Source organism: Urocampus carinirostris, chromosome 9, assembly GCF_059441175.1.
Source record: "Urocampus carinirostris isolate Australia breed hairy pipefish chromosome 9, RoL_Ucar_1.0, whole genome shotgun sequence".
NCBI classification, from domain to species: domain Eukaryota; kingdom Metazoa; phylum Chordata; class Actinopteri; order Syngnathiformes; family Syngnathidae; genus Urocampus; species Urocampus carinirostris.
In genome coordinates, this window is record NC_142357.1 from 14,312,827 (window position 1) to 14,339,298 (window position 26,472).

Below are 26,472 nucleotides of genomic sequence, written 5' to 3' on the forward strand. Positions count from 1 at the left end.
ACACAGGTAAAGATGTGTTTATTGTCAGAATACACTGTACAAATCAATGTTTCTGACATTGTAAAACGTGTCTTATGAGATAAGCTATAATGCTTTTTTATATGTCATTTGTAAGTGTCAGCGCTCTCACCATCATGACCCTGGTTTATATCCCGTTCCGTTCAATGTATTGAGATTCGGGACAGAGATGATTATTAACTGATCAATCGCTCAATTACAGAATTAGAATGAAAAGCCTCGATTAATAATGCAGAGTCCACCATATTTTATGGTATACAACGCGCACCGCATTGTAAGGCAGACTTAGACATTTTTTGGCCAAATTTGGGGTCTTATAGTCAGGAAAATAATCTACAGAAAAATGAAACAAAACAGCAATCTGCTCCCACCAACTGATGTGGATAAATGTTACAGTTACCCAGCTGCTCTCTGAAAGTAAAGTACTATACTGAAAAATAGCAGGGTTTTTAGAAAGATACAGTCGGGCAATTTCCCACGGCACAGTAGTGTGGCCCGGCAAACTGCTTGAAAACACATTTTCACTAGGTTTTGTCAGGGTTAAATTGGGTTGGACTCAAATTCATGTTGTAGGTACCAAGTTGTTTTGAACCAGTTCACCACCTTACCTCCCTCGTTGTCCTTGCCGTCCGAACAGAGCGTTTCCGTAGCGACATCGCATCCCAGACCGCGCCATCCCAACTGACAGATGCAATGCCAGACATTCTGATCCAGGACGCATCGCCCGTTGTTGTTGCACAGGCCAGGGCAGCCGTCTGTCAACACATCATGTAGCAATGTCACGCATGAGCTTGTAGGTAGGAAAAGGGAGATTTGGAGAAAAGACAGCGGGCAGAGGAGCAAACACAGAGTGTGCAAGACGTCTGACAGGACTTGGAATGTGGGAGAAGGTTCTGTCGATTCACATGAGCGCCTCGCTGTGATAAAAGTGTCTCGGTGACTCTTAATTAGAGCGGGACCAGGACCCGTGTTGGAGCTTTGAGGTGGTTTGTAAAGCTGATAGTGCTGATAGTGGAATGAGGTTTCTGTGGGTCAAACTGCATGTCACAGAGAAGCTACAGACAATTGCTGTACGCTCGAATGGGACCCAATACAAAAAAAAAATGATACTGGGGAGGAAAAGGATATTGTACTCTTTCTGACCACATTACCAAAACTAGATTCATTTTATAGAAACTATATAGATGAATAGATAGAAGAAGTGAAACATCAATTGATTTATTCACATCTACTCCATTATCAGATCTTACGCCAGTTTTATAAAACAAAAGAAAAAAACAAAATATTTGAAAAGCTTTTGGGTTACAGATAACTTATGTCCTCTGAATTTCCTGCTAGTCAACAGATAATATTCGCCAGGTACCTTTGTATTGAATTTAAATCAAACATTTGCAGATGTGGAAACCTAAATTCAATAAGATCCCTCTTTTTTATCATTTTATTCTGTTTTTAATGTTGGACAACTGCAAAAGGGATTGCATGCCAGTTTATCAGTTTGACTATTATGCCTCTATGTCGTTGGTTGCTTTGACTATCATGCTCCTTTCACATTGTTGCCTCTTGTAACCTAGGAGATTTTAATAAGAAGGGCTCAGGGAAGGTCTATGAGAACAGATTTGGAATTTGGCACTGCTGGGTTTTTATTTATTTTTTAGTCCTCTCCTGTTCTTTTTGCAGGTGCTCTCCATATTTGCAGTGTCTATCAGACCAAAACCTTATCCGTATTTAAATAAGGGAGGGAGTATTGCGGCAGTAGGAGCCCAAAAACCCATCATTTCCAGCTCAACGTTCAAGATTAATTGATGTATTCTCTAAGCTGGAAACGTATCACATCTGTTTTTTTGTAGGAATTACTTCCAGATCCTTGAGCATTTTTCTCATTTTAGAGGTGGATGTTTTTTTTGTACACCAAACACTTGCTTATTTTTCAAAATGATGTTAAACAGATTTGCATTTTATCTGACACGGTATAGAGTAAAGTAGTAACATATATATGAATTCTACTAAGGTAACTTCAACACGTGTGGTGTGTTAGAATACAGGAATTGAAATGAATCAATGTTTAGCTTATCTAATAATATACCGTATTTTCTGGACCATAAGGCGCTTCCAAATACCAAAAAAATGCCAGAAATTTGCAAGTTTGGCCTGGAAGCCGGATAATTTGGTAACTAAAATCAGATATGCATAGAAATGACCAAATACTACTTAATATAGTAATATTTTATGAATGAATCTATTGTATTTTAGGAAAGAAGCTATTTAATAATTCATCATTATATTTTATGTCTATAAAATCAATTTCAATAATTTTCTTGTGTTTTTGAATTTTGATCAAACCTTAGCCATTACAGCAGTTTTTATTTCATGTGTTTTTAATCAGGTGTGCCTTATGGTACAGAAAATGTAGTTATTTTAGAATAATGGATAGTAAACATTTAAATAAAGATTAGGTGTGGAGCGCTGTTAAAACATATGTGAAAAAGCCCATTTAATGCCACATTTTGAAAACAGTCTATGTATTGTATCCCAATAGCCAATGTATAAATTACAAATTAACTCAAAGGAACCATTTTTTTTTTCATCTTTCAACAAATACTGGAATGTTTACGCTCATGTGAAGAAACAGTCACAATAACAAAGGGGGCAAGGAGGCCTCAAATGTCAACTAAGAATCATAATAAAGGAAAGAAGGGAGAGGGAAGCGTCGGCATCCTAAGCGTCTACATGTACAGAGAAGGACAGAGCACAGGCCTCAACACAAGGCCCAAACAAACCACAGCAGCTCCACCGGGTGAGACAGGGAAAGAGGGACGAGGAAACCGTGGAGTCTACTGCTTCAAGACGGACAGGGTATGACGGGACATATCAGGGGGAAAAAGGGAGCAGGGGAGAGACATCATGGTCAACTTGGACATAGGACAGGTGTGTCAACGTCGTGCTAGGGGGGAAGACAAAGAGCAGGGGGGAAGGGAAGTGATTGTTTGTGACAATCTCCAAGGGGAGGGTTCAGTTTACCTTTATATCCTATCTTGACCGCTCCTATTACACAACCCAGGAGAGGGAAACATTTAGGGAAAAAAGGGAACAGAAGTGACTTAGCTAAAACTGATAAAAAGAAAAAAAAAACAATGTTCTTAGTACTTGACAGTTGTTTCTCTGTAATGCATGTATAAAACCCTCAAGCACCAAAACTCGTATTCTACAGTAGGTTAAGCCGGAAGGCTGGCGCTAGCTGGATTCGCATAATAAAGAATCATATGTTCAACAATAAGCAAGGTGGAGTCAACCGTAAGGGTAAAGGGGATGAGGATTAGGCAGATTAAAGGACGAATGGTTGGGTAGGGGGTTGATAGTTTAAGGAAGATAGTTGGGATTAAAGGATTAGAGCAATGTTTAAAATTGGTGTCCTGCGATTTGCCGGTGACTGGGTCAGGGTACGTTAGGATTCTCGGCCAAGGTGCTGGGATGGAAATCACTTTTTTGGGTGCGTCATTTGCAACGGACATGCAGAGGGTGGAATGCTGGCTTAAGCTAAAATACATAACAGGAGGAGGGGAAATCACTATTCTGGGGATCATTTAGCAATGATATGAAATTGAACTGACCAGTAACATTCAAGCTACAAGACTGCTATAATATATTACCAATAAAGGTGTGTATGCCTTGCTTCACGACTTCCACAAATCACTTTTTTGACTCTAGAACAGTTCCTATTCTGGTATGGAGGCACACAGTGACTCTCCCAGAAGCTTCCAGTTCTAAATTTAGCCATTGACTTGGGCAATTATTTGTAAGACAAAGCTTAGAGATTCTGAGAATAAAAGGCATATGCGAATATCCAGTCCAGTTTTGCTCTCTAATTTGCCTAGTCAGCAACGATCACTAGTGATTACCTTTAGCTAAATCCACTTTATGTTACAACGTTACATCTCTTCACTTTTTGACTTGCTTATGTTCACCATACGAAGCTCTTGTTTACTTCCACGATTAAAAGAAAGGTTGGACTGATGTGGAAGACAAGGGTTTGAAGGTAAAGTTAGAAAAATCCTTACATATTTAGTTTTAAGAGGACTACTTTGGATATGGACTAGGTTGGGGTTTAGTTTAGTTGGGAGTTGAATCCATGGATGGGTTAGAAATCGGGGTCCGGGTTTGAGATATGGTGTGACTAGAAACAATCTGGTAGGTCTGCTGCTCCAAAGCAAAGCACCAAAGCTTATCTGATCTCTTGTAATTAAATCTGTGGGTCCTGAAAGCCAACGCGAAACATGAGTGGCAGAAAGTATTCGGTATGTTATAGGCAAAAAAAAGGTGGATCTAACAATTGGCATGATGAGGTTATTCTCAAGCAAATGAATGTGTTTTATTTGCTTTTCTTTTTCTTTTTTTACCTGACACTCTGGAGTCCAGGGCTTTACATGGGTGCCGAAAGGAGATCAGAGGAAGACAAAGAGGAAGGTAGATAGTAACACATAAAAAGACAATTACTATAAGACCATGTCCACATGAGCTCTTAAATGTGTATACACAAACAAATTGCATATTTTCAGGTGCATATGATCCAATCCATTTTTTATGATAAAAATATCATGGTCCATATGGAAATATATTTGCAGATTTTTCAAATGCATGGACAAGAAACAGACGGTACTTTAAACCCCCTACATTTACAAAAAAATGTTTTGAAGAATTTCCACAGACAAAAAAAAAAAACATTTTTTAAACATTTAATCCATCCCAAGGAGGATGCACCTGTTCCTACGAAAATCTGCATACATGAAAAATAGAAATGCCAGAAAACTCTGTTTATGATGAATTTTTAGAGCGCTCGTATTTACTTTTTATTATGCGAGCTTTTGAGGACACCTGCAAACTTCTGAAATGTTCACTGATATTTGATGATTTCCATAACTCCTTCGTATAAACCAGGTGAGTAGGTTTTTTTTAAGTTGTAATAAAAAAACACAAACTTTTTTTAGTACGCCTGCTGCAAAACCTTGTTTTTCCCAAAATACTCTTGCCTAAAAAGCTTATCACGTTTGATAAAGGATGAAACTTTTATCCAACAGTGCACACTTGGACTCCATTAATCTACCTTGTATGTATCCTGACATTCATTTATCATTTCTGTTTAACTTGTTTGTCTTGGAGCGTCATGTCTAATCTTGTTGCAAACAATATTCTCTAGGTTATCCATAACAATAAAAGCTATTATTTTCTATCATTTAAAAAGAAATAAAAGACAATGAAATAATATTTTGAGTTTTAATGTTCAAATATAGTAAAACTCGAAAATAGTATTTTCTGTCATTTTTAATAGATTACCCCACTGACACTACACTCATTCTGTTTCATTCTAGGAATACATTTAACAAGTGAAATACAATCATCAGAGCTTTTAAACATTTCAACATTTTGGAATCATATTTATAGCTTTTAAAAGTGCATTTTTAAGTCAAAAGTAGTTATTAGACAATGTTATCACTAAACAACAAGTTATCAATAACAGTGTCCACAAATCTGGTGTGAATATAACTTTAATATTTGTAATTATCAACGTATTAGTAAACATTTACTTTTAAATACAAAAAAAAAACATTGCTTCTTTTTTTTTAATTTTAATAGAAAGTTGATATTTAGCCATTTTCTTTAATCTGGCATAGTACAAAGAGGAATACTCTTAGTGTTATATCAACCTGAAAAAACTGGCAAGTGCCTAATAAATGGTGTCATTTTCTTTTAGATAAACTGACTTACTGTAAGTGCCCAGATGGCACACACAGACCATAAATTGTCAATAAAAAAATGAGCATTTTATTTTCATAGTATTTACATTTAAAAATTGACTGTTTCATAATTTGAAATAAACTGGCGTTACTTACACAGGACCTTACCAATGTGTAATCAGTAGTAAATGTAATATTTGGCAGCACTGAATTATGGTAACTTTATTCTAAACAATACCAAATGGCAATGATCAATAAGAGACCAAAACAATTAAAAAATAAAAACATTCATGTGGACATAGCATACTTTGGAGCAACAAGACAAGACATAAATAAACAGTTTTGAAAGCCCAAGAAAAGAGTCATATATAAACCCGAGTCATCTTTGTGGTTTTTGGGTGGGTAGAGTAATTAAACATGTAATTTAAGTTTTGAAAAAAGAAATCTACACTGTTAATTAAAGTGGCGAGTGATTAAGAAGAAGAATCCCAGATGCTGGCCATTAGCAGCCGAACGAAGAACCGCCTCACTCGAAAAACGTTAGCTAAAATATTAATTATGAATGTTCTCCATCTGCTTTGGTTTGGCACTAATGGGCTCGCACAAAGAAAAACAGAGCTTCTCTTGATATTCGAACCTCTTTGTTTGCCTTGTCACCTTCAAACAGTGCTTGGCTCAAAGCGGATCCACGCGGCGTCATTACGCGGGATACTGGAAAAGCTTGTTTGGCGCTACCTCGGCACTGACTCCGGTTAAAAAAAGAAACTCAGACTGCAGTGTGCCTTCTTATATGACGGGATTATGGATACTTTGTCAAAGAAGAGCTGAGGACGTCGTTCATGAGAGCTCTGGCCAGGCAAAATGTGATTAAAAGGCACTTTATGGACAAATAAAGCCCTGAGAAAAGTAGTTGTCAATTGAAACAGGAGCACGGGGAACGTTTAAGGAAGTTATACTGAAGACTTTAAGGCTGCCCCGATTCAATTTAGGAGTGCTTGTCAATTGAACATGATGCAGAAAACTGCTATCTGCTATTGTCAATTTAGTTAGGCCAATTTTATGTTTGCAATAAGTACAGTAAAATAAACAGATTGATGTCTGTTTTTAAGAAAATAAAATACATGAACCAAAAGTGTTGGGGCAAGGATGTCAAACTCAGTTTGGTTCTGGGATTCAGACTTTCTGTCCTCAGCCAATTTTGCACTGTTTACATCATTATCACTATCATCAAATCTTGTTGCTAGTCTTTAATTTCCACACCCTGCTTTTGTAATTCAGCAGAATAAATAAAAAGAAAGAGGCTTAAGGAAGGGCTTTTAGAACAGGTTGGACTTTTTTATCTGAGGTTCTCCTTGCATGTTCAAAATCTTGTTGTATTTGTTTCCTTATTTTGCGTGTCTTCTAAACAATACATGAAACAGTCTTTCTTGGGGAAAGTCATTCCAAAGTTGTTTTCTTTATGACAATAAAACCCTGTATGTGCCGATTAATATAACGCAAAATTCTTATTAACTTATTCTTGTTAATACGACTTTTAGATCAAGCATTAGAAAGTAATATCAATCTCAATTAATCAATACATCAATCAATCTGTAAAAACTAGTTTTCTCTTGTTGACTCAAAACAACATCCCTGTTCAGTCCTGACTGCTCATTCAATATATGTGAGTTCATTTGCAGCAAATATGAAAAGGAACAATTATGTTTTTCTTTCTTAAAACAGAAAAAATAGCAATACAATGTTTGTCCATAATGTTAAAGTTGGGCTTCTCTTTTTGTTTTCCGTATAAAATACATGCTATTCAACCATGCTTGCCAACTCCGGACATTGACAGCATCTGATTTTTTTATATGGTTTTTCTGTAAGATTGAATTTATTGATTAATTTTCCCACCACTTAAGTTGTAAGTGTTCTTTCGTAAATTCAGCACAAGAGACTGCACCAAATTCAAAGATGCCTGTTAAGAATTGAATTTGGGCTACTAACCACGTGGGTAATTTGGGACTGACACCCTTGGCTGCAGAACGACAATAGCGCCAAGTTGCTGCACACACCTGATGCTGTTTCCAGCGGCGCCGTTTTATGTTTTGCTGTGAGTTATTTACATCACGTGTTTAGATCTTGTGACAATTCAAGATAGCGATTACAAAGACAAGCACAAAAGCCAAAAGAAAAACGCTAATAAGGCTGGGTGGTGTAGAATATGAGCTCTATATTTCTAGACGACAGTGCCAGAGCAACCATACTGTGAAGAATAGTGCCAGATTGCAACATGGACGTATTTTTTTGTGAGTTTATTAGTGGTTGCCGCGGTAATGGACTAAATTGCATTCGCATGTTATCATTCCTCAAGAAGTAAAGGATATATACCTTCCAATGCTGTTAAATTTAGATGTATAAATTGAGGACTTGATTCGTGGGTGAAAAGGTTGAAATATAATGAGTACATTGTAAAGATTAAATAAGCTACTGTCGAACCTCACAGGTTTGTTCCTACTGTGTATGATATGAATGAGTCTTGCAAAACCGAGGACTATTTCATCTTGAGAAGTTTCATGAATGTTTCCAGATGACACAGTGGTGTTTTGTGTTTAGATAGTACTGTGGAAAAGGCCAGCTCTCCATTTTCATCGTTGTTGCCACGAAATAAAATCAGAACAAGCAACCCCTAAATTAAAGACTTAAGTGTTTGAAATATCGCAAAAAAGTAACGCCACGGAGTCAAATATGTATGTTAACCATGCAAAAAGCCAATCAGAAATAAAGAAAAAAAATAGCAGCATAAAAAAGCCATTCTTTGTTAATTTGATGACAAATTTGTGTGAGTCCAGAGTTGCTGGATCATTTGTTTCCTAGGTGATGCACTGGAAAGCTGAGACGGGGCCGCGGGTGGCCTCTCGGCGGTTGAGCATTTGACGCTACATTTCGAGGTTCTGGCGGCAGACTACAGGTCAACGGGAGGGAGTGCCACCTCCAATGTCATTATCCTCATTAGCGGCAACTGAAGTGCTGCTATTTCATGGAAAATGATATTCCGAAGAGGCCCTGACTCGCTGCCCGCCCTTGACTCACTAATTCCAGAGTTCCACTTCACTAGTGGGAAAACGTATTTGATAGACAAATAATTAAGTGTTCAAGGTGAGATGGGGAAAAAAATGCTTTGCAAGAATAATTTTGAATAAGAGAATCTACCGCTTTGAATGTTTAAATTCATAGAGGCTTTGTATATATTTTTATTGGGGATTTATTACAGCTTGTACAGAACAAAATATTCATGGGGAAATCAATGTTGTAATTTGTTGGGAATATAAATAAACTTTAGCCTCAGTTTGCTATCTTGTTGGAAAAAAACAAACTTTAGCTATGTTTTATTCCCATGTTGTTTGTTATTTTGACTTTTTTGCACTATTATGTCATTGTTATTGTCCAATAATTGTCACAGTTGCCATGGTGCCCAATTGGCCCCGCCGATGTGGCGCCAGCTGCAGCTTGTTGACAGATTGGCTCCCTGTCAGTATTTAAACTCTGTCAGTCCCCTTTGGTCAGTCCGTCTGCGAATCTCCATTTTTACACGGCAAGCCCTTTTTCGCCTGTCCCGTTTTTTTTTTCCTGTTTGTCTCCCGCTACGATCTGTTTTGATCTCAACCGCGTCTTCTCTCCCGTCGCGAATTATGACCTGTTTTGATTTCGACCAAATCTGTTCTCCCATCCTTAATAACGATCCGTTTTTGATCTCGACCACATCTACTCTCCTCTCTTGGTTTTCGACTTCTTTCTGATCCCGACCACGTTTTTGCTCTTCTATCCCGGCCACTGACCCGTTTTTCCGTTCCCAACACCGCCATCGCTCGCCACGGAGACTACAATTATGGGATCTTGAGGGTTTATGTACAGTTCTATCTTGTTCCCCTTGCAAGAGTCTACTACATAATAAACCTATAAATAACTCAGGGTACTGTACTTACCACTTTATTAATATGAAATCATTTTTGTACCTAATTGTAAACAAACCTTTGCTAAGTAATTGAAAACCAAAAGTACATTTTACTCAATTGTCAGGATCTGAAGTGTAATTTACACCAATGTTGGGAATGTAAGTGTTTTATCTAATGTGTACACATTTTATGGGCCTGTTTAGTTTAAATAAATTACAAGAATATTTTTTAACGGATATTTAACCAGATTTGAGGTTTAAATTCTGCATGGAATTGTTGACAACACATTAGGTACGTCAGATGAGGCTAATTGAAAAAAAATAAAATACTGCTGTGATGACAGATTGCTTGGTCATTTATAAGCACTGGTTTTCTCATCTTACTTTATGTTTAACTTTTATTTTCTCAAATAAAAAAAATCAATTTTTCTATTTCAGCTCTCCCATTTTACAGTTTTTAAACTAAGTTTTTATTAGAATGAGATTATTAATTCATTTTTCTGACATGTTGTGTTTGGGTCTCCAGTAAACATGTCAAAGTTATACAATGTAATAACTGATGTGTTTCAGGGGCCATAATATGTAATTACTATAGGAATGTATGGGAATGGATGCATATAATGTTTGTTAAGAGGTTGTAATAACTAGATACAAGGACATTTCTTTCTTTCAGTGGTCGGGACTGAGTTTAAAATTGTTTTTTAATTCAATTGAAGCAATCAAATTATCATGACAAGCTCTGAATATGAGATGTAAACAACTCTACTTCCCATACAGACCAACACTGCTTTACGCGTTAGACTGCTGCTTTTCGCCCCTTCATAATACCTATAGCTTTAAAAAAAATGAAAAAAAATCGACGTATTTTTTCTGCTTTCCAAAAAAACCCAAAAAACAAGAGTCGAGACTAATGATTTAGTTAACGGCTGCTATATTATAAAGTGAGCACAAGTCCCTGACAATGAATCAATCGCTCCTACGATCACATTAGATTTTGGTACACGTTTGCCACTTACACTTTTAAACAAGCACATATTTTTATTTTTTTTATTATTATTTTTATTTTTTAATAGAGCGTACGGTAAAATCTACTTCTTTTTAATGTTAAAAGAAGCGATCGAAGATAGGTCGTGCAGGATTTTTTTGGGGGGTAATACTGAACCCACTGACAATCCCATTTCAAGGTTCCCCATGTTGCCTCTGCACAAAAGGTGACGTTCTGTCAGGTTGCATGTATGGTTTGCTTACCAATGGTACAGTGTTCGCCCGTCCATCCCTGGTGGCAGTCGCACTTGCCCTCGCGACACACGCCGTGGTCGATGCAGCGCGGATGACAGTCCCTCTGCTCACATTCAGCGCCAGCCCAGCCTTCCTCGCAATGGCACATGCCACCTAGGCACGAACCGTGGGTGCCACAGTCCACCGCACACACCTCTGGGGGCAGAACCACAAAAACTATTAAGTTCATAACTGAGTACACACTCAAAAGAAGGAGAGAAGATACAAAAGTATTTTGAATTTGCAAGGGGAACAGGAGAGGAGTGTTCAGAAACCATCAGATAAGAAAATTCCAACCATTTAAAAAGTCCTGACCCCACGCCATCTTTTTATTAAAGGTAGTGTAAGGTCCAGCCTGAAACTCAGCTCTACTACTGTAGAAATCATAACCAGCAGACGACATATTTTTATTTTAACTATCTAATGGATGCCAGATAGATAGGTGAGGAGCCTTTTTTCAGCATGACGCAACACGCAAGTATTTCTTATCTAAAACAAAGCCTTGTCTTATACTGCATAGTCTTATACACATAGGTAGGGGTCAGGGAGTTTGACTCAGCCTCACACTTGCGCCAATGTGAGATTCAATAGTCTGAAATCTATTGAATATCTGAGAGGCCAAATCTAGAAATGGGGTGCATCCTTTGACTTGCCCTTAAATGTTTAAAGCTAAACATTTTCTCTGTTAAGTATGGTTGAAACCGTGTCCAAATGAGTTCAAAGAGTAATCTTTTTACAGTAATATTTCTTCTATGTTTTTGTCAAAGTGCCTATGTGCTTTTGTATTACTTTTAGAATGGCTGTTTGGTGCAGAACACAGGAGAAAGGAGAAATAGAGGACAGGGGGTGTTTTTTTGTTTCTATTTGTTTGAGTATGGTGGATTATTCATCATTTGCTCTACATTTGCTTAAAATGTAATGTGTTTTGAAACATTACACACTAGTATAAACAAAGAGCATAATGTCAATTTCTTGGCTATCAAGGTAAAAATGGTAGCTTTGTACAGTTTTGCAGTTTGTTTGCTATCATCAAGATATTTAAGAAAACAGTAGAAAAAAATAATTCATGCCCAGGTCAAATTAAATGCTAGGGTGACCGAGCATTTTCTGTTGCTGTCCAAATACTCTGGATTCAGCTCCCAGTTGAGTTGTGTCTTATGTTTGACGTGAGCCCCTTTAAATCCATGCTAAAAACCCACATCTTCAGAATGGATTTAAATACTCAGTAGTTCCATCTTCCTCCACGCTTGCGAGAAATGGATTCCCCCAGCAAAACTGGAGAATAAAATCCAGACCTTGGAGCTGAGATGCTACAGAAAACTTCCAGGCATCAGCTACTTAGCCAAATTGACAAACGAGACGGTGCGAAACCCGTTCAGAGGGCACGTTGGACCCTATGAAAGACTGTAGTCAATTGTGCACGGACGGAAACTTCAGCGGTATAGTCATGTCATAAGGTCATCAGGACCGGCCTAGATAATTCTCCAGGGCACAGTCAGGGGGGCTGGACAGAAAGAGAAAGACCGAAAAAGAACTTGGCGAAAAACATTAAGGGAAAAAGCTTTCCAGAGTTGCATCCTCATTAATTAATCCATGAACCATGGACTGTGAGTTTGAAGAAACTTTAATTGTATTTTACCTTATTTGATACTCTTGAATTTATTGTTTTTATTCATTTCTATTTTTTGTTTGGTTTTAACTTATTGTTTTTCTGTTATCACTGTAAAGCCATTTGGTTCACTGAAAGGATTGTTGTAAAGGGCTGTATTTAGAAAAAGAAAGTTATTGCTATAAGCACTACCTAACAAAACATGTATCCCCGTGCATTATTACTTTTGATGCACACACTAATGGCACCCAGCAAAGATTCCGAAAAAAAAAAAAAAGTGATTTCATAACAAGAATAACATCTACCTTCTTTTTACAAGATATAGCCATTAAATGCTCCTTGCTTAATTCCAACTGGCCTTGTAACTCCGTATTAATCCTGCCACTTGCCTGAACGTATCCAAAATCCAATAACAGTTTGGTTGGCCAATCCAGTCTCCCTGTTGCATTTATTACGATACAAATCCCCTGTATGGTGTCATTTTCATGCTATCGCATCCCTGTCCTACGTTCCAGTTTTATAGGTATTTAATATCTCTGTCAACTTGCACGTACTTGCACGAGCATCATGAAGGAAATTATGACACAAGCTGCCTCGAGTAAAACATAAATTAAATTTGTGCAGCTCTTTTAAACTTCTTATGTTATATAAAGCAAATCAGCCCAAAGGGGTATGTAGATCATAGAACAGCAACATGATTGACCAATAGCGACATTAATGTAAAGAATACATAATATTGCGATTTTTTTTCTTGTAAGGTACTGTATTTGATCGACGTTATGATTTGTCAGCGCTCGCCAACTCCCTAGGAGCTCATGGACGAGGTAAGTATTAGTTTCAGGAGCGAGCAGCAGCAAGTCAACTGCAGGAGAGAGAGTGGGAAAGGTGAGAGGAGAGAGAGTGGGAAAGGTGAGATGGCACAACATTCATTTGGACAGGTAACTTAAAATTAGTTTTACCTGGTTATATCAGTATCAGAAATTATTTTCCCCCCATTTTATTAACACTCCACTTATTGAAACATGAATATTTTGTTTGTTTGTTTGTTTGTACATGATTCAATTGTTTGTTTGTTTGTACATGATTCAAATTGAATCTTTTCTTCCGGCGCCGTCACGAATGGCAGCCACTCTAGCAGCTCCCGTGTTATTTTCGATTGTTCTCGATTGTTCTCAGCTCAGGGATGCTGCTGGAAATGTGAATTTCCCTTCGGGGATGAACAAAGTATCTATCTATCTATCTATCTATCTATCTATCTATCTAATAGTCAAAATAACAAAAAGCAGTGCACAATAACAGTCAAAACAACAAACAACCGTGAGCCAAAATATCAAACAACTTTTTGCAATTATAATCAAAATAGTGAACGATCCTGGCATCCTCAGCAAACTTCTTTACAGGTGTCCGATAGTAAAAACAAATAAATTATTTACTTATTATTCCCACCTTTTCATGTCACAGAAACAAACAATTTCCCCACGAATCGCGGAACATTTATATCATAAATGTACAAGACGAGTATTTTTCCTGCCATGTTTTCCCTCTAAAAACTAAGAAGTCAGGTTAGTGTGCAAAAAAATATTGGTTTTGGGAAACCTTTGGTTTGTGGTATGTTATTTTCAAATCATAAATATTTTGTCAGGGTCGTTCTGCCTTCAAGGTAAGAAAACAGAATCAGGGAGAAAAAATGCTATGTAGATGAAATGATTTTACATTTACACTCTGTGATACATAAACATCAAACATCAGTATCAAAGCTTCCTAGATGTAACCAGACATCCAAACATATTAGAAAAGCAGACTACAGACATATGTATCTGTTAAAAAGAAAGAAAGATTACACTCAAAGTAAGCGCTCATATGTGCTTTCAAGTCGTTATCCTAACAGGGTAGGATAATAGAAATGAGTACGTAAGATGTGGCTTATCCTTGTGTTGCGCAAGAGATGTCATTATTTGAGATATGACATGCAAGACAGTCTAAATGGTGGCATGCTATTTAGTGATCCGGCGATTAATTTCACTGCCTCATATGACAAGCTCATTTTTAATCAAGACGTTAAGGACACGCTTTGTTTGATAGCGGCTACTTTCGGTAGCATAACATGCAGAACAGCACTACCGAATGTTCTGGCTTGTAATGAAGATGCAGTTGCTTTCTTATAGCCTTTATAAGTAGCATGTGATACTATTGTGACAACATTTCGAGAACATAAATGTATTTAAGTTGATCACCAAATCCTTTTAAATCCATCTCTAATTACATTCAGCCAAGCTATGTTTGAACGTCAGTATTGGACTTACAACTTAGCCCTTTGTTTGGATTAGAATTGTCTTTATTGTCATTGTCAACAGCATAGGTAAATGTGGCACTCCAGAATAAAACATTCAATAAAAAGACTATGTAAATAGCCAATAAGAAATAGCTGGATGGCTTGACGGCTTGTTGTTAGCTTGCTAATACAATCACTATTCATATTTTGTCAGCAATAGCCTATAAGAAATTGCTGGATGGCTTGACGGCTTGCTGTTAGCTTGCTAATACAATCACTATTCATATTTTGTCGGCATGAGTTGAGCTCCAAATCAGAATCCTTGGTCCCACTATTTCCCTCTACCATGAGGCAAGAGTATTGTGTGCCTCACTCTGCCTCTGTAGACGACCAGCGTAGTACTGTATACTATTTGTATTATTGATATTCATGTGATGCCAATTCATCGACTTTGAAAAGGGAAAATGCAATAATTGTGAAGTTAAATGAGAACAAACTCACATGGAAAAAAATCTAACCATTTAATATATTTTCAATTTTATGTTTCCATGATTACAGGTGAGGCTGTGCCTCACCTGCCTCGCCTGACTGTATGTCACCGGCGTGAAGCCATGTAATTCGAATACTTGGGAGTACTTGTAGTAGAAATAATATACAAGAATAAGACAAAATACATGTGGAAAATCCAATATATTGTACAAAATGGGGGGTTGACATGTGTAAGATCCCGAGGTCAAACGAATAATTTTTCCAGGATGGTTGATGCAGATTTGGGGTGCAAAAATCCTTTGTTTACCTAGACATTTTTCTAAGACTGTAGTGTGTTCTCGCAATCTCAAGTGGATCCAAAAAAGGTACACAAAGCTGCAAACAATTCACACTTGAAATTACAAAGCCTGTTTTTGCATTCCGGCATGTGTATGTTGTTCACACAAATCCACTTGAACAACTTTCGCATTAGGTGAAAAAAATATAAAAAGATACCCAGTTTTTGCTATCATTGATCTCAATATAACTACAAAGTATATTCAATAGAGCTTATGGGTTGTTGTAGCAGTTTGTCACACTTTTTCAAGCATGTCACATTTTGGCTTCAATTGAGAGATGCTTGTGATTATGCCCTCTGCCTCCTACTTCCACTGTAGAATATTAAAAGCACCTCTTCGGGGACAGTCATCAAATTGGCAAAAGGTTCTTCCTTCGCAAAGAATCCATGTAATCAATTTTTCATTAGCGCCAAAGTGTTTATCTGCTTTGAACACGCCAGAGCAACGCGGAGGTTTGCGGGGCGGTCGATCACAGCCACCGCGTTTGTTAATTAAAGTTTATTTAATTGAATGAAGAACCGCAGCATTAATTGACCGGCTTGTGGAAATGCCCGACCGACCCCGGTAGGTTGGTGCACCTCTTACATTTGGGGACCAGGAGACCTGCTATTGACAATTTCGGGAACCTGACTCAGAATGGGGGGGACATGAAAGGAAAAAAGTGTTTTTGATCTACTAGATTGTATTTTCTGTTGAAGAGCTGCACGATATGAAAACGCAAGACTGTTGATGAAAAATCTCTAATACATTCAAGGAGTGAATTTGATTGTGGTGGTGTCGATCATTGAAAAACGGTGACTTATTGTGTGCAGTTCATGCATATTAACTTCATTAAATAACCAAGTTGTGAGTGTTTGTTGGTATATATTATTACATATATTTTATGGAGAATTGCATTATTTTCATAACAAATGCTAGGTCCAAATTAAAATGAAGTATTTTGTTAAAAAAAAAAAACAACTTTTGATGAATATATTTGTTTGTGTGTATACACAGACAGACAGACAGACAGACAGACATAGACAGACAGACACAGAAAGAGACAGAGACAGAGAGAGAGAGAGAGAGGCAGACAGACAGAGAGAGACAAAGAGAGGGAGAGAGAGAGAAAGAGAGAGACTATTTTGAACATTATTTCAAATTAAAACTGTGAAAATTGAATACATTACAGGTCTGTCTCAGAAAATTAGAATATTGTGATAAAGTTCTTTATTTTCTGTAATGCAATTAAAAAAACAAAAATGTCATACATTCTGGATTCATTACACATCAACTGAACTATTTCAAGCCTTTTATTATTTGAATATTGCTAATTTTGGCTTACAGCTGAAAAAAACTCAAAAATCCTATCTCAAAATATTAGAATACTTCCTCAGACCAAGTAAAAAAATAATTTTATAACAGCAAAACTAAATCAAACATTTGAAAATGTCCATTGATGCACTCAGTACTTGGTTGGGAATCCTTTTGCACGGATTACTGCATCAATCCGGCGTGGCATGGAGGCAATCAGCCTGTGGCATTGCTGAGGTGTTATTGATGCCCAGGATGCTTCGATAGCGGCCTTCAGCTCATTTGCATTTGTAGGTCTGGTATCTTTCATCTTCTTCTTAACTATGCCCCACAAATTCTCGATGGGGTTCAGGTCAGGGGAATTAGCAGGCCAATCAAGGACAGTGATGCCATGGTCAGTGCACCAGTTACTGAAGGTTTTGGCACTGTGGGCAGGTGCCAGATCATGCTGGAAAATTAAATCCTCATCTCCATAGAGCTTTTCAGCAGATGGAAGCATGTAGTGCTCTAAAATCTCTTGGTACACAGTTGCATTTACTCTGGACTTGATGAAACACAGTGGACCAACACCAGCAGCTGACATGGCTCCCCAAACCATTGCTGACTGTGGGAACTTCACACTGGATATCAAGCAACTTGGATTTTGCTCTTCTCCAGCCTTTCTCCAGACTCTGGCGCCTTGACTTCCAAATGAAATGCAAAACTTGCTTTTGTCTGAAAAGAGGACTTTGGACCACTCTGCAACTGTCCAGTGCTTCTTCTCCATAGCCCAAGTCAGACGCTTCTTCCGTTGTCTTGAGTTCAGAAGTGGCTTGACCATGGGAATACGGCTATTGTAGCCCATTTCCCGGACACGTCTGTGAACTGTGGCTTTTGATACCTGGACTCCAGCTTCAGCCCACTGTCTTTGAAGCTCCCTCAAATTCTGGAAGCGGCTCTTCTTCACAATTTTGTTAAGGCTGCGGTCATCTCTCTTGGTTGTGCAGCGTTTCCGGCCACATTTTTCCCTTCCAACAGACTTTTTGTGGATATGCTTTGAAACTGCACTCTGTGAACAGCCTGCTCTTTGAGAAATTTCTTTTTGTGTCTTACCCTCCTGATGGAGGGTATCAATGATGGTCCTCTGGACAGCAGTCAGATCAGCAGTCTTCCCCATTCTTGTGATTTAGTTTACTGAACCAAGCTGAGTGTTTTTAAGGCTCAGGAAACCCTCGCAAGGTGTTTCGAGTTAATTAGATGATTCAGGTGATTAGTTGAATAGCCTACTTGTATACTTTTTCATGATATTCTAATATTTTGAGATAAGATTTTTGAGTTTTCTTAAGCTGTAAGCCAAAATCAGCAATATTCAAATAATAAAAGGCTTGAAATAGTTCAGTTGATGTGTAATGAATCCAGAATGTATGACATTTTTGTTTTTTTAATTGCATTACAGAAAATAAATAACTTTATCACATTATTCTAATTTTCTGAGACAGTCCTGTATAATTGGGGTACCTATTTGGCTTTCCAAATGGTCAGTGTATTTAAACTTAAGAGGCAATTTGTTTTTTACATTGCATATTGGTTAGTAATCCGAAATAAAATAATACATGTTCAAAGTATGTTTATTGGTTTAACAACTGCCTTTTTTATTTCAATGCATTGTAGGGTGTTCAATTGTATGAAAACAGAGACAAAATAGGGTTACACAGTGGATGAGTGGTTAGCGCGGCAACCCATGGTGCAGAGGTCCAGTGTTAGAGTCCATCTACCTGTGACTGTGTGGATTTCCCCCGGGCACTCCCGTTTCATGCTATATTCCAAAAACCTGCACAGCAGCTCAATTGGGTAATTGGCGGTTCCAAATTATTCCTGGGTATAAGTAAGCATGTGATTTGGTTGTATGTCTTTATGTGCCCTGCTGACAACCATTTCAGGGTGGCCACTGCCCACTGCCTGAAGATGGCTGGGATGGGATTCAGCACCCCCGTGACCCTAGTGAGGATAAGTGGTGGAGAGAATGGATGGAAGTATAGTCACAAAATACATGTTTCTACTTCATGGATTTTGTCTATAATGTGTTCATAAACAAGGGATCGGTGTACTGAAATCAAACTCCATCACAATGCAATCTTCTTCCAAACAAATAAGACCTACACTGTATTACAGAAAATAATTCAGAGATTAAGAGAAATGCTCAAAAAATGCTGATGAAAAAAAGCAGGTCGGTATTAATCAGTCTGACGTACCAGATGTTTGGGTTTGGCCTCTGCAGTACCAGGCTATCAACTTATGCTCAAAAGTAATCCCCCATGATAAATTAACAGTCTCGGATGGGAAATAAATGCTTGCTTCTTTTAGCAGGATGAAAATAAAATGAATTGGACTTTTTTCAGGGAGTGAGTAAGGCTGTATAAATCTTTGTATCATATTTCCCAATGAGATACATAGATGACACCTAGAGAAAGAACATATGCCGCGTCCCGCAAGATTAATGCACGTTGTCGGCAAAGCATTGTTAACATATGTTGGCCCCGTTATAGCAAGCACGGTGTGCCACAAGTGTCACAACTTTGCACCCACTTTAAGTAGTTCCGACAATGAGTAAAATGAAGTTTCATTATATATTTTATTTCTCTATGTAATTTAATCAAGGTTGTGAAAACAAAGCGAAGTGTGTCATCAGGAATTCATAAAGCCGGGGCCTGGCTCACATTAATCAATTCCTCGACTTTTAATCATTGAAAGGACAGACAAGACGGAAGAAATAATTTGATTTAGCTGTCTTTGCTGTTCAAAGTCTTTTCATGTCTGGCTTTCAAGGGGGGGGGTTGATTCATTTTTGTTTGTTTAATAATTTGAAAAGTTGAGCAGGATATAGAAGTGCGAGGAATGCGAATTTTAGGCAAAATACATATGGGTCACACTTTTTTCAAATTAATTCCAAGTGGTCTAAACATTAATAACGGCAGTCCTAATGAAGGGCATATTTATGTGACACCAGTTCCTGACGAGAGAGAAGCTATTGGGTCCCGGAACATTTGCAATAACAACTTGTTGTCACAGTGAGACACCTTCTGTTTCTAAATACAGATCCTACGCAGTAGAATGTTGGAATGTGGTGTACATTTTGGCGTTCAACTGCTTAGCTAACACTATATTTGTGTTAAAGTTGGCGTCAGTTCAACACAGAAAAACGGTTCCACAATGGAAAACATTGCTGCACTATGAGTGGGGTCGAGTTTAGATATTTATTACAGTTTTAGTGTTGGGAAAAAGTGCTATTAGGTTGTGCAAAAATATATAGAATGTACGTATAGGGCATTGTCAGTCATCCTTCCACCAACGCCAGTTGTCCTGTGGACGAGCTGAGTACCAATGTTAGGCCCACAAGATAACAAGATGTCTTGTATTTTTACGACTATAAGGTGCACTGGGTTATCAGGCGCACCCCCCCATAAATACTTTTTTGTCCTATATTTTCCATACATAAGGCGCACTGGACTATAAGGCACTATAAAGGACCATAAAGCTCACCAAAGTCATATTGCAGTCATCACGTTCAAAATAATACGCAACCATGGTCCTCTTACATCCGTGAGTGTCGTAAATTCAACCGTGGAAAATATTTACACACTCCAAATCACGCAATAATGCAGACAAATAAAAGAAAACATATGCCGAGAAGCATCTGCATCAATGGACGTTGCTTGTTGCTAGCTGTCTGTTTAGCCCCATATTTCCTGATTACAAATACAGACTACAGTAGTCAAACATGTGATTCACATCTTTTTTGGCCAATTGCAGGCTTTGTTTTTCCCCGCTTTAGCCTTTGCGAGCCTGTAAATGCTAAAAAGGACCCGTCTCCTCTACCTCCGAATAACTTTAGCCAATAGTGACCGATTCAAATGATGATTGACACATTGGTTAGGAAATGAAACACCAGTATATACATCCCAGCATACACCGCAGACTACTTCACCTATGGGGGAAGATCTAGTCGGCTTAGTTGCGAGACCTTGCGTCTCAATATTTCTCCATATATAAGGCGCGCTGTATTATAAGGCGCATGGTCAGCTTTTGAAAAAATAAAAATAAATAAAGGCTTTTAGGTGCGCCTTATCGTCGTGAAAACACGGTAATCCAAAATCAAACAAATTTTTGAAACCTTGGGCGATGACAGCAAGATCCATTAAACTAATTCAATCTAAAAATGCCACTGAGTGCTAAGGTATTTCTGTTTTTGTTGGTTTTTTTTTTGTGGGTTTTGAAGATGCAATACAAAACTCGATCTTTTATACAGCGGATGTAATTTTACATCACATAACCATTAAGCAAATCAAAGTGCTACGTTCCTAGTACAATAGTTTCTCCCCAAATTGTATAAAAAGGTGGTGTAATTTATTATCAAGTCTGTTAATTAAGGCTGAGGCATCTGTTGTTGTTTTGTGGCGGCATCAAAGGGAACCTAAACAAATTAAGCTAATGTGTTGCCAGTTGATTTGACTGTGCAGCGTTGAATGGCGAAATACCAAAGCAATACAAATGCATCACAAGGTAATTAGCTGCCCTTTGATGCTATAAAGCAAAGAGAAGAAAAAATAACCTTCAGCATTTTTAATATTAAGATATGTTTTTGGGGGGCCTGGAGAGGGATGGTTGCCACTAGGCTGTACTTTGACCAAGACACACCACAAGAAATGGTGCCCCTAGGACCCTAATGGTTAAGGGATCTAACCAACCAACCACAGTAGACCACTGGCTTACGGTGTCCCTAGCTCACGATATTTTCAGTTTACGATATTTGTGAGTTACGATGTGGTATACAATATTTTTTTCGGCCTCCCGGTTACGGTATTTTCCTCGCCCTGCGGCATGGAAAACATATTTTTAAAGTAACCAAAAACTTGCTAAATCAAATCTTTGTGTATATGACTTGCAATTGTCTGTCTGCTATTGTGACGCTATTCTGCTATTGTTTTTTTTTTTTTACGGTTTCATGAAAATGCTGAAATGCTATTGGCTGAACTCCCATATTTATTTATTTATACAGTTATTATGTCTAATAATATTGAGTTCTTCACTTTTTTTTTGATAATTTCAGTCATTTCTAACTTAGTCACTTATTTAGCCGTAATTAATGCAATTCACGATTATTCATTCATCAGTTGTTCAGTTATTCGTGTCTGCAATGTTTCAAGTGGTGTTTTTAGTTTGCAGTTAGGAGAAGGCTTTAGATATTGTCAGATCTTTCCAGACCCGGTCTAGACAAAGGGCTGTTGTGAACAATGGATTTTTCGAATTCCTCTTTTTTTAAATTTTTGTCATATTATACCCCTTTGGTATAAAATACATTGTCATCCGCTTTGTCTGCTCACTTTTGGAACCATGCATTCTTGTTCTGAACCTCATATTAACAAGAATAGTTGAATAAAATCTCATCTTCATTTGTTTTACCTATATCACAATTCGGAAGAAATATTATCCCTCAACAGCACATATGTCAAATTTAAGGCCCGTGGGATGGACGTGTCCCTCAGATGATCTTCATTGTTGTATCATACACCAGGAAGTCTCCTTGAAGTAAGTGTTGTTTTCACACTCATTGTATTGAAATATAATTATATTCTAAAAATATTTTAGACTGACTGATTGATAGAATATTGTAATTATTATTGTTTTTTTTAAAATTGCAATAAATTCAGCCCAATTTGCTAAAGTAGAAGCTTTTGACAACTCATGGTGACTGATTTTTTTATGTTTATGTTATTTAAAGCCACAGTGTGTAATATTTGACCACTAGATGGCAATGTATTGTTTAATAAAAAAAAAAAAAAAAAAACAGTGCCACAGTGCACAGCATAGCAGCAAGTTGCCAAACACGGCAGCGACCTCAGGTAGAGATTCCACTAAGAAATATAAATACAAATTTTTTGACCTATGATTTGTCATTACAAAATCACATTGGTATGATAGTTCAGGTATTTTTGTCTTAGTATTTAATTCAATATTTTTTGTACCACAAGGGGGCACTAAATTATATTCTTTAATGTTATGTGTACTTTAATATCAAGGGAATTGGTCTTTTGATCCTGTTTGATACTCGAGGTTACCGAATGAGCCATGAGAAAATAATGTTTTGTTTATTTGATATATTGGGATATACTTGTTAAGTTTGAGCGCTTAGCGTGTATCCACGGTAAAGTCCTTAAGTCAAGGTTTTAAACCCAGCTATCAGATTTCATGTGTGGATTTTGCATGTTCTCCCCGTGGTTGCGTGAGTTTCCTCTAGGCACTTTGGTTTCCTCCCACATTTCCAAAAACTCGCATGTTTGGTAAATTGGCTGGTCCAAATTGTCCGTAGGTGTAAAGTATGTTGTATGTCTCTGTCTGCCCTGCTGGCAACCAGTTTAGAGTGTCCCCTGCCCACTGCCTAAGGACAGCTGGGATGGGCTCCACCCCTTACCCCACTTAGAATAAGCGGTGCAGATAATGGATGGATTGTTACGAGTTCATAGATTTAATAAGGTTCACAAAACTGTTTTTGTCATTTTAAAAATGTTTAACATTACATTAGTCCTACCCCTGGCTTGTAGCCAAATGTTTTATTCGGCCCTCTGTCCAATTCCTTTACCTGGGGAACCAGGGGTTTTGGGACAAATTACCATAGGTTTAGATACTGCACTTACAGAAAATGTCACCTTCCAATCCCCTCTTCAGAAAGGATTAATGTCTTATCCCCAGAGCCTACTGTATCACTAGCATGAGCATGTTTGTCTTAAATTTAGCTTCCAAACCCAGTTTTACTTTGTAAATGACCTTTGTGCAAATAACCATGTGTACAGAAAGTGTGTTGTGGTTCAAGTGGTTCTGACCTATGGAGCAGTCAGCGCCGGTCCAGTTGTCCTCGCAAACGCAGGCCCCTGAGTCGGTGTTGAAAGTGCCGTGACTGGAGCACTGCTCCGGACAAGTGCTCTTGAGGATTTCGCAGCTGAGTCCGCCCCAGCCCGGGTTGCAATGGCACTCGCCGTGATGACAAGTGCCATGTCCCGAGCACTTTGGGTCCACACAATCCACTGAGAACACACAATCAGTGCTGTTACTTTAACACTTTTTGTTAGTTGCGTTCAAGACTTTTTTCAACTTGAAGTGAACTGCCACATGCCGCTGAAGAGTTCTTTCAATCTCACCATCAGTTCCCGCTATATACTAACGCTCAAACGACTTGACCTTTTTTTGTACTGCCAGTCTTATGACATTCCATTAAAATCGTTCAGAAAAAGAGCATAATTAGCGCCCTGATGAAATATTCTCTAACGGTAATACACTACTTTGCACAGAAGATGAGTGTGAGGTCTGCATTACTGAAAATTGCAGATTCTTCCTATAGAGGTCTAAAAATCGGTAATTTACAACTGTGAATTGACTGCAGTGCGAACAAAATGTACGTTAAGTTCATTGAGTATCCGGTCCGTACCACAAAGTGACTGGAGAGTAATTTACCTGTGTTAAAATGACCATAAAATAATCCCCCTGAGGTAATGAATACGAGCAGAAAGTATCGTATTTTTTAGTCTACAAGGCATAGCCAAAACCCCCGAATTGGCCAGAAATGTAAGCATCATGAACATTGCATCTCAAATGTGAAATTTAAAATTATTTTCAATGTTAGTGCAATCATTGATGACTCAATTAATTTTATCACTGACTACATTGCATAGCAGGGGTATCAACGGGGATCAAACTGGAACGTATGGTAACAGCACCGATTCTTAACCACCACGACACTAAGGTTACGGATAGTTGTTCACAATTGCATAGTTTTGAATTCAACAGAAATTAAACCCAGAGTGTGGCATGGATTACACTGGTCACCATCCACTGGATCCCTACAGATACAGATGGCATATAAAAAGGCATTAGGCATGATCTCATTATCAAGCTAATTTTACTCAAGGTACCAGATATTTGAGAGTAGAGAGAAAGTTGTTTCCTTTTTTTTCAGCTCAAACTAAGCATTGTAAGTGATCAACGTAAGTATGACTGAATTACTCCCCACAATGTTGTACTCTTCACTCAGTTCAGAACAACCTAATTACTTCCCAGAATACCAGAATCTCATGCGTCTCACAAAGACAAGTTGGCTGTACCACGGATTGGTTTCATTTTTGACACTATTCTCTCTGCCTTATCAAACAATGAAATTAACAATTTGGAACCGTGACTGAAAATAGTGGGATGATGAGTTAAGACCAAATGCCTTTTCACTAGTTTTCCACGCCCTTGGGGTTAAAATTATTGCTTAGACTTAGAGTATTGTGACCAGGACAGAACATAATCCACGCTGGCATCTGGATTATATTAAAATTGCATTCAATGGTATGCACTTCTATGGAATTGTTTGCAATTTTCATCAGCGATATTAATTCTGACTGTGAATAGCCCATTTTTTTTGTTTTCGTACAAGCCTAGCCTCTACAATAGTATTAAATTCATGCGCTATATAGTCTGATGAGCCTTACAAATGAAAACAAATACATTACAAAAAAATTGGGGTGGCGGTTTATAGTACGGCTTATAAAATGTATTATTGTCACCAGATTTTGCCGCCAGCACAAGTCATTTAGAAATCAGATCAACATATTTTGCCCTTTAAGTTCCTCCAAATATAATGGCTTGGTTGAGTAAACCTGCTCTTTCAACAAAGAACAGAGAAAAAAGTTGCCAGGCTCAAGTAAGGACTTGTGGTCGGCCTTTCTATGAACCACAACGACCCATTCATCTTCTAGGATATTAGGCTTTTAGCCATTAGACATTCACAAACAAAACTATTAAAGAGTGGAAGAACTCCATGTTACATAAATATAAAGTATTTAATATTGTCCGACACACCAATTCAGCAAATGGTGTGTGTATTGTAACTAAACATGTATGGTATTTGTCTTGTAGGACAATATATGTGGTTGCATTGAATGTTTTTGGATTAGGGATATATTTGACTGATCATTGCGGAAATACCGTCACGTACCACCAAAGTACATACAAGCATGTCACACCAGTCCTCATTTATAACACAGAGCCAAATTTAGAATTATTTTCCTGTTTTCTATTTAAAAACGTGTGTTTGCGATATACTTGAATAACTACGGTATTTTTAAATGGGGCGTTACTTTTCAATCACTCTGTACAGGAAATAGTGATAACCGTGTTATGAACGTAACACAATCCCTTGCTGTATCATAGTTTAATTATTGCTGTTTCCCTACTTCACAGATTTTCATTGTGCATTGTGTTCTGCATTTTGTGTGGCTAAACAGAGAAATATTCCTTCTATTGACAACAAAGTTCGATCTCTCCCTCCGCTTAACTTTCTCCACATGAGGGTCTTTGGTGCTCCGTGTGGCCCTTTGGTGCATTTTCAAAAATGTTTTAAAACAAAAAAAAAAGGTTTCTGACCTAAATGAAAGGTAAATGGAGTTTTCCATAACCATGACAGCAAGGTATCAAAAAAAGGTAAAGCGGATCAGATA

General features: G+C 37.8%; 1 protein-coding gene across 3 annotated transcripts in view; it reads right to left on the reverse strand.

Annotated features, from left to right (window-relative positions):
* The window catches only part of LOC148359376 (teneurin-3), a 398,357-nt gene that overhangs the window by 84,142 nt on the left and 287,743 nt on the right, over positions 1-26,472 (reverse strand). The window contains exons 11-15 of one of the 3 annotated variants that reach the window (XM_088344600.1): positions 23,818-24,018; positions 10,930-11,115; positions 4,413-4,433; positions 3,037-3,060; positions 627-773 (exon numbers count right to left, since the gene is read on the reverse strand). In XM_088344600.1, the coding sequence (XP_088200726.1) occupies positions 627-773; positions 3,037-3,060; positions 4,413-4,433; positions 10,930-11,115; positions 23,818-24,018 (579 nt within the window). The remainder of the gene's footprint in view (positions 1-626; positions 774-3,036; positions 3,061-4,412; positions 4,434-10,929; positions 11,116-23,817; positions 24,019-26,472) is intronic. The other 2 variants (XM_088344601.1, XM_088344602.1) reach the window with 2 other exon arrangements.